The sequence below is a fragment of the Anastrepha ludens genome, chromosome 2 (genome assembly GCF_028408465.1).
Source record: "Anastrepha ludens isolate Willacy chromosome 2, idAnaLude1.1, whole genome shotgun sequence".
Taxonomy (NCBI): Eukaryota; Metazoa; Arthropoda; class Insecta; order Diptera; family Tephritidae; genus Anastrepha; species Anastrepha ludens.
The window spans coordinates 131,715,670-131,723,228 of record NC_071498.1 but is presented as its reverse complement, the minus strand read 5'-3'; the positions used below and the strand labels follow the sequence as shown (position 1 = coordinate 131,723,228).

General features: G+C 40.8%; 2 protein-coding genes across 2 annotated transcripts; one reads left to right on the top strand and one right to left on the bottom strand.

Moving 5' to 3' along the window:
• The first annotated feature begins 1,003 nt into the window (after positions 1-1,003).
• Positions 1,004-4,647, top strand: LOC128855348 (serendipity locus protein H-1). Its single transcript, XM_054090201.1, has 4 exons — positions 1,004-2,405; positions 2,472-2,636; positions 2,701-3,839; positions 3,901-4,647. The coding sequence occupies exons 1-4, from the start codon at positions 1,273-1,275 to the stop codon at positions 4,473-4,475; spliced, it is 3,012 nt and encodes a 1,003-aa protein (XP_053946176.1). The 5' UTR covers positions 1,004-1,272; the 3' UTR covers positions 4,476-4,647.
• On the bottom strand, positions 4,612-6,949 carry LOC128855349 (integrator complex subunit 11). Its single transcript, XM_054090202.1, has 3 exons — positions 6,424-6,949; positions 5,388-6,362; positions 4,612-5,329 (listed from the first exon to the last, which is right to left on the bottom strand). The coding sequence occupies exons 1-3, from the start codon at positions 6,635-6,637 to the stop codon at positions 4,725-4,727; spliced, it is 1,794 nt and encodes a 597-aa protein (XP_053946177.1). The 5' UTR covers positions 6,638-6,949; the 3' UTR covers positions 4,612-4,724.
• Between the last annotated feature and the right edge of the window lie 610 nt (positions 6,950-7,559).

Below are 7,559 nucleotides of genomic sequence, written 5' to 3'. Positions count from 1 at the left end.
GTTGGTTTTGCGTGCAAAATGTTTGTCTGGATCGATCATTAACCATTTGAACACAATTATTCTGTTATATGTGTGCGTTTGGAAGTGAAATTGTAGCATTGACTCCGTTTACGATTGGTATTAATAGAAGCTATATTAAAACCAATATAACAAAGATTTTAGAATACTGAGAGCATTCTACTATTGATTTTTATTTCGTTTTTCAATTACTGAGTATCTAACTAGTATTCAACTTAAAAATCGTGTAGTGTAAACTGGATACGCAATTTTAAGTTATTCAATTTATGATTCAACTTCACATTCCTCAAATTGCCTGCGAAAGTTTAATCATGTAACGGCTTTCTACTGCCCGAACAGAACGTTCCGTCTTTAAAACATTAAAAGCATGTATTAGTTCTTTACAACATTTAACCAAGCTCTCTAATACGCTTCACTAGGCACTGCATGGCCAAATGATGCATGGTGCTATAATAAAAGCACAGAAATCCTTTTTTCTAATAGCAGCCACTCTTCCGGCACCTGTGCCGCATCAAAAAAAGTGTTTTCACATATGCGCATTTATATTTATATTCTTATTTCTTCCACTAATTTTTACGAATCAAGTGTTCATGTGTAATCAAGGCGAATTTATTACAGGTGACAGCAAACACATATAAGTAAAACCCTACATGTATTTGTTGTTGCGTTTGGTGCAAGCATCATGTCAAAATCAGCAAGCAAATGTAAACATATGAATGTAAACATACCAATGCATACAAACAAAGCATATCATTTTGACGTAAGCCATACCTACGGCGAAAAATTCAGCTGGGTGAATGCTGTCACCTTATTAAATCCACCTTGTGTGTAATGGTCCAGAAAATACGGTTAATCGAATAGTCGGCAGCGTTTCGAAAAACTCGTTTAATCGATTAACCGAATATTATGAGCCCATTACGAACCCTTCCGAACGCAACTCTACCCCACGGCTAATGCAATTTGGCAGCACTCATCAAAATGGCGTTTACAGTCAAACATTTTCCGAACATTTCCATGTGTGGGCAAAATAAACAAGGCGTCATCCATATAATCGTGAATTTTGTGAAATAACTAGCAAACGACGTTAATTTGTTGTGAATTTGTTAGCACATGCCAATGCTATGGACGTACCGCAAAAGTGAATTGTTTGTTTTGTGTTTGTAAACGCCAAAGTGTACGCCGTTTCGACGTGCAGCAGAAAACCGCTTAACCTCAAGACCAACAACAACAGTGTAGTCTACGATCAATTTGAGAATGAAAGAAGCGCCAAGCAGCAAAAAAATGCCGCGAAAACCAAGAGCACCGAGTACACCCACCAAAATGGGGGCCAACGATGAAATATTGAGTTCTTTATTACGTCTCAATAACTTCGATTCGAACATCAAAGACGAATCATTGGACATCGATTTGTCTGCCTGTGTCACTATTAGCGGCGATTCAGCAGCTATGCTAGCTAGTACCAACAGTCTATCGAGTACAGATTTTTGGCGAGTTCTAGACGATAGTGCACAGAATTCCCACATGGATTTGACGAACGCCAGCTATGATGTGCAACAACAACTGATAAGTGGTAATATAAGTGATGATGGTCTTGAGGACTGTTCTATTGAGGACATTTTACCGAATAGTTATGAAAAAAACTTTACACCAAATGGTGACGCAAAAATTGTAGGCGGTGTAATAATAAAAGAAGAGAAACCCCAACCAAGTTTCAGTGGTACCTTTCTAAGACCCGAAGCACCTCCGCCCACGCCTTCACCACTTAAACGCTTATTAAATAAGCCCCATCAAGGAGAACAACAACAACGACAGACCGAGCGGGGCCCAGCTAAAGAAAAAATTAAGCGTAATTTCAAAAAGGAGAGCAGTGCAATTGGTCAACCCTATCAGTTGAATGCAACACATCTTGATGATGCAGCTGTGGATAATATCCACACTCTTGCAAAAAATATAATCGATATCAAACGTGCGCCCACCACCAATCATGTTGTAGTCAGTAGCAACAAAGCGATCTCATCATCTAGTTTCAATATTTTTACAGTACCAGAAACCAATGCACCAAGTTTTAATAGTAATAGTATTAGTAATAACATTGCGACACTAACATCCCAGGCTGAGGTGGGTGTTGTTAAAGAATCTGCACCCCAAGAAAGCGGTACCAATGTACCCGAACCGGTATTTAAGTGCCTGGACTGCGATGGTCTTATACTGCAGGGACGCAGGGAATATGCTACACACGAGGCTGTCGGACATCGGATGCACTATCGATGCTCGATGTGTGACCGTGACTTCGAACAGGAAGCGGGTTTGAAGAAGCATATAAAAACGCATCGCTCAACGGATCCGCGAAAAGACGCTTGGAAAAAATGCCCCGACTGTGGCAAATGGTAAGCAAACGAGTTTCCTATATATCAGCGAAGTAAATGTCATATAATTGTATTTTTTCTCCGCAGCCTTAAAATGGGCAGTATGTGGATGCATCGCAAAATACATAGTGATAACAAAAAATACGGCTGTGATATCTGTGGCCAAAAATTTGTACAAAAAATTAATTTGACTCATCACTCTCGTATCCATACAGCTGAAAAGCCTTACGAATGTCCGGAATGTCAAAAGAGGTAAAAAAAGTTCTTAAATTTGCTCAATTTCGAAACTAACACCAACTTATTTACTGTTACTTAGGTTTCAAGAACGTTCTCATCTGCAACGTCACCAAAAATATCATGCCCAGACACGCTCGTACCGTTGTGAGAAGTGCGGCAAAATGTACAAGACCGAACGTTGTCTCAAAGTACACAATCTCGTGCATCTCGAGCAAAGACCATTTGCGTGTAACGTCTGCGATAAATCATTTATAAGTAATTCCAAGCTGAAGCAGCACTCCAATATTCATACGGGGGAACGGCCGTTCAAATGCAACTATTGCCCGCGAGACTTCACAAACTTTCCAAACTGGTTGAAACACACGCGTCGTCGGCACAAAGTAGATCATAAAACTGGCGAACATCTGGAAAACATTCCGTCTTACTGTTCTAAAAAGTCCACGAAAACTACTAAAGCAAAGCCCGCCGATGCAAATACCGAGGCTGGGCAACCTGCAGTAACAACAAAACCTGTTCCTATTGAGAAAAATAAAGCAACGCCAGTTCAAGATGCGACAGCAGCTGGTGCGACTCCGAAGTCTCAAGCCTCCAAGCGCAAGAAAAAGTGCCCACAGCAGATGCCTTTGCCGACACCAGCACAGCCGCCACCATTAGTATCGATTAGAGATAATAATCCTTTACCTTCCCTCGTCGTTTCCGCAAGCGCAACTGTCAAAACTGAAGGGGTACGCACGACGAATAGCATGCCGTCGACTCATTTACCAGTGTCCGAGAACTTGAAACCAATTCCGGCAATTACAACAACAAATAAAATTGACACATGCAAAATGCCGAAACCGAAGCGCGAACGGAAGCAGCCTTTGCCCAAGCAAGTGCAAAAATCTTATCCCGCCTCCACGTTGCTGTCGTCCATCAAACGGGAAATCACTGAAACTGAAATTACCTCAAAATCACAAGCAAACGCATCCGTATTAGCGGATACACGATGTGCAATCAGTAATTTTCCTGATCTCAGTATCACTTCAGCCGAGGAGCTCATTATGGAGCAGGCACTTGAAATGGAAGAGTGTGGCATGTACGTGGCACAGCATGCCGCTGCTCTGGACACCGATAATGCAATTTCGTCATCTGAGGCTACAGCAGCGCTGCATTTCAAAATAAAAAGTGAATTCGATCCAATGGATTTGTCATCGACGCGCATCAAAGAAGAAGAGTACAGTAAGTCTGCTCCGACTTCAATGCTGAGCTAGTTATAATTAAAATTGTATTTTTATTTTAGTTACATTGAAGGATATCAATCAGCGACTACTGTGTTCCTCATTAGAATCTTCGCCGTACTCGTCGCCAGCATCCGTCGAACTAACAGCAACGCCGTCTGCTATGCCAATGTTGCAGTTAATGGACAATAATAATGTTGGTAACACGCAGTTAACCACAGCTGTTTCAAATAGTTTCCATGTAAATTCATTTGCGGTAAACGTGCAACGTCCGAAAACGGTCGCCAATCTCAATAACGCGACGGCGAATCAATCTGTGCCTGAACTACAGCATATGTTGCCGCAAGTCACAACACAATTTACGGCGCCAAATTCAAATTCCTTACCAACGGCAACTCAAGCGATCATCAATCATTTCTACTTACATCCAATGACCGCAATGAGCATGCCTCTGCTCGCACAGTCATCAACAAGCCAAAAATTACCTTCCGTGGATACATTATTATTTTCGGCTGGTGCCACAGCAACAAACGTTGGTGCCACGTCTGGTTCGAGTACTGCAAGTGGAGGAAGATTTTTTCATAGCAATAGCTTTGCACAACAAGCGGGCCCGGTGGGGCAACCCAAGCTCTCTTAAATGACAAATGAGCTACATTATAAACTTGACTAGTCACCTGTCTATTTGTCAAAGATGCACAGTTGAGTTTCCAGGACGATGCGACTTTTAATATGTACTTTAATGCTTTGATACTAAATAAATAGTTTTTCTACAATTGTCTTACAATAATAAAAACATATTTTATTATCAACTTTGTGTGCTTACTCAGTATTAGCAAAGCTGCTTGTATTAAGGCAGATGAATAACTGAATAAAAAAAAATTAGATATTAACACATATTCTGGAGAAGGTTCAGTATGTAAGCGCCTATGTCTTCATCCTGATTGGTCCAAGTTATAAGCACAGTTTTATGTTTTGGATCTTTTTCGTCTTCCTCAATTTTAATCTCGACTGTTTCTACGCATATGGTGCAACTTTCCTGCATACTCACGGTCCAGCCCACCAGTTTGTCTTGCAGCAAAGCGAAAAGTTTTTCGCCAGTACGCAAACGTGGTCCCGGATCATCCATTTTCACCTTTGAGGTGAAGCGCATTACATGACGATTAATACCGAATTCTTTCAACGTGTCGGTCAAATTCTGCAACATTATGCGATTGTCTTTCATCACAAGTACACCGTGCAGGAGGCGTCGACGCTTAGGATCTGGCGGTTGGGCATTGTAATTGCGTGCTTCTGATTTCAGCAGTGAAACGGAAGCGTCAACTGGTATTTTTACAGGGGTAGATATAACGCAAGTCTCGCCGTTGGCAGGCATATATGTCTCGATGCTGAACTCCTCCATAATTTTAGTGCGTAAAAATTGCATCTTTTCAGCCTCACCATGCACCAACATAACGTTTTTGGGCTCACAGTTTTGTATTAACTGCATGATGCCTAGGAGAAAAACATGTAAAACAATATTAAAAATGCCATTTCACAACTATTGACTCACCTTTTGCGTCCGCATGTGCAGAGAAGCTTAAATATTCGACCGACATTTTTACTTCAACTACTTGCCGGTTTTCAAATTCGACTTTTTTGGCGCCTCCGAGTATCTTATTGCCTACGGTGCCCTGTACACAATAGCCGGGCATGATGACCATGTTGTTCTCATTAGGTGCCCACTTCTTGAAAATCTGTAGCGATAAGCCAGCGTGTAACATTCCTGGTGTAGCAAAGACAACCATTGCACCTGGATTATCAATGTAGGCCTTGTCGAATGGTTTTATGTGCTTGAAGTCAAACATATTGCGTTGCACGAATGTTTTGCGTATCTTCTGGTTAGTCCATGTGATAAACATTTTGTAATAGGTGTTAGCCTTTTCCGTTAATCCGACCGCAAAGTAAATGGGGAATTTCAAATTCATTCGCTCCCAATAAGTTTCCAATAGAATGCATAGCTCTTGAGCGCGTCCCAATGCAAATACCGGAATGAGCACTTTTCCGCCTCTGGCAACACATTCGTGTACCTTCTTTAGGAAATCTCGTTCCCTACAACGCTTCGAGTCACGTATAGTTGTTGCATAGGTGCTTTCGCTAATTAGCAAATCAGGCCGGCATTTGTCTATCCATGCCGCTCCCAAGTGACGGTCAGGCGTCATATTATAATCGCCCGTATAGACAACTGATTGTGAACCCACGCGCAGCCAAAACATTGCAGCACCTAACACGTGACCTGCATAGTAGGCCTTAATCTCCAATTCATTATCTACCATGACACTTTGATGCAAAGTGACGGCCGTCACCTTTTTCATGCAATCCTTAATCATTTGCGTGGTGAAAAAATTTGATTCGCCTTTACGCTCGACAGCCACCTTACGCATATCCTCCAATAAAATAGGGGCGATGGCTTTAGTTGGGTGCGTCATGTAAATAGGGCCCGAATAACCAATCATCTCAGACATGTACGGCAAGGCACCACAATGATCTGTACATACACCAAAAATGTCAAATTGCAGCACTCGAATTATTAAATATGTTTCGCTTACCCAAATGAAAATGTGAAATTATGACACAATCAATGTGGCTGGTAATGGCACCTTCTGGCACAATGTACGAAAAATCGGGAAAACGGCGTTCATCGTTATAGCCCATGTGCATGCCACAATCAAGCATGATGTTTTTGCCTCCCATGGATAATAGCAAACAACTGCGGCCTACATCCTGGCCAGCACCCAAAGGAGTTACTTTAATTGTCGGCATGGTTGACGACACGACGGATAACCGCGCGGAAATTAAAGTTTTATTCAATCAGCTGACGAACCTACTCAATATGTCCTTGGTTTTTAGTAACACCAGTCAGATAAATTTGAATCGGTTGCCCAAAAAATTAACTAGACTTTGAAAGTTAAAAACCAACGAAATTCGAAAATATTACAGTATGTGTTCTTAAATAAAAACTTTCCGTTCTAATGGACACGCATATCCACGCATATCCATATCTCAGCCGGAAAGTTAAACAAAACAAAATGTTAAGGCGGTTGCACACGTTGCTTGTTAAAACAAAATCCGTAAGACGGAATAAATAGCAGCAAGTGAGTGCAATAAAAAAATGGCTACGCTGGACTTATTTGCTCAAAGATTTCGTGTTATTTTCTCCAAATAGGTTACCAGACCGGAAAAATTATATCACTTGTTTGTAGGTTCGAATTTTAGTTTAAAACCACATTTACAAATTAATGTTCACTAATTTATTAATGAACTCGGTTTGAAAAACGCTTTTTTGTAAATTTCGGACATAAACGACCTTTAATTACTCACATTCTGCTTAAAACAGGCAAGTAATCAATCCATTTTTTTTATACACATCCGCTTCAAACAATTTACTTTTAATTATTACTTCTTTTCTAGCGGCTAGAATTTAGTATAGTGCCGATCGCTTTGGAAAAAACGGTAAAAAGGGGGTGATAGAGGGGTGTATCCTCATCTTAAAACTGAAAACAGAACCTGCCGGAGGCTTATAGTTTTTAAGTAATTTAATGTTAAAGTTCTTTAATTTAGCGAAAAGTTGGTGTTGCCATACACCTGAAATGAAAACGAAGTTCGCACGCAGGGATGTTCAGTGGAAGGTTCATTGTAAAACTGCAGTATTTTTTGCTGTAATTTAAAGTTGAGAAATTAATTT

What these genes read in the sequence shown, in the direction of transcription:
- LOC128855348 (XM_054090201.1), top strand. Translation starts at nt 1,273, where the DNA reads ATGAAAGAAGCGCCAAGCAGCAAAAAAATGCCGCGAAAACCAAGAGCA. An exon ending in TGCCCCGACTGTGGCAAATG is followed by an intron (nt 2,406 to 2,471) that starts GTAAGCAAACGA and finishes TTTTCTCCGCAG; the next exon opens with CCTTAAAATGGGCAGTATGT. An exon ending in CATCAAAGAAGAAGAGTACA is followed by an intron (nt 3,840 to 3,900) that starts GTAAGTCTGCTC and finishes TTTTTATTTTAG; the next exon opens with TTACATTGAAGGATATCAAT.
- LOC128855349 (XM_054090202.1), bottom strand. Translation starts at nt 6,637, where the DNA reads ATGCCGACAATTAAAGTAACTCCTTTGGGTGCTGGCCAGGATGTAGGC. An exon ending in AATTTCACATTTTCATTTGG is followed by an intron (nt 6,363 to 6,423) that starts GTAAGCGAAACA and finishes GTGTATGTACAG; the next exon opens with ATCATTGTGGTGCCTTGCCG. An exon ending in TGCACATGCGGACGCAAAAG is followed by an intron (nt 5,330 to 5,387) that starts GTGAGTCAATAG and finishes TTTTTCTCCTAG; the next exon opens with GCATCATGCAGTTAATACAA.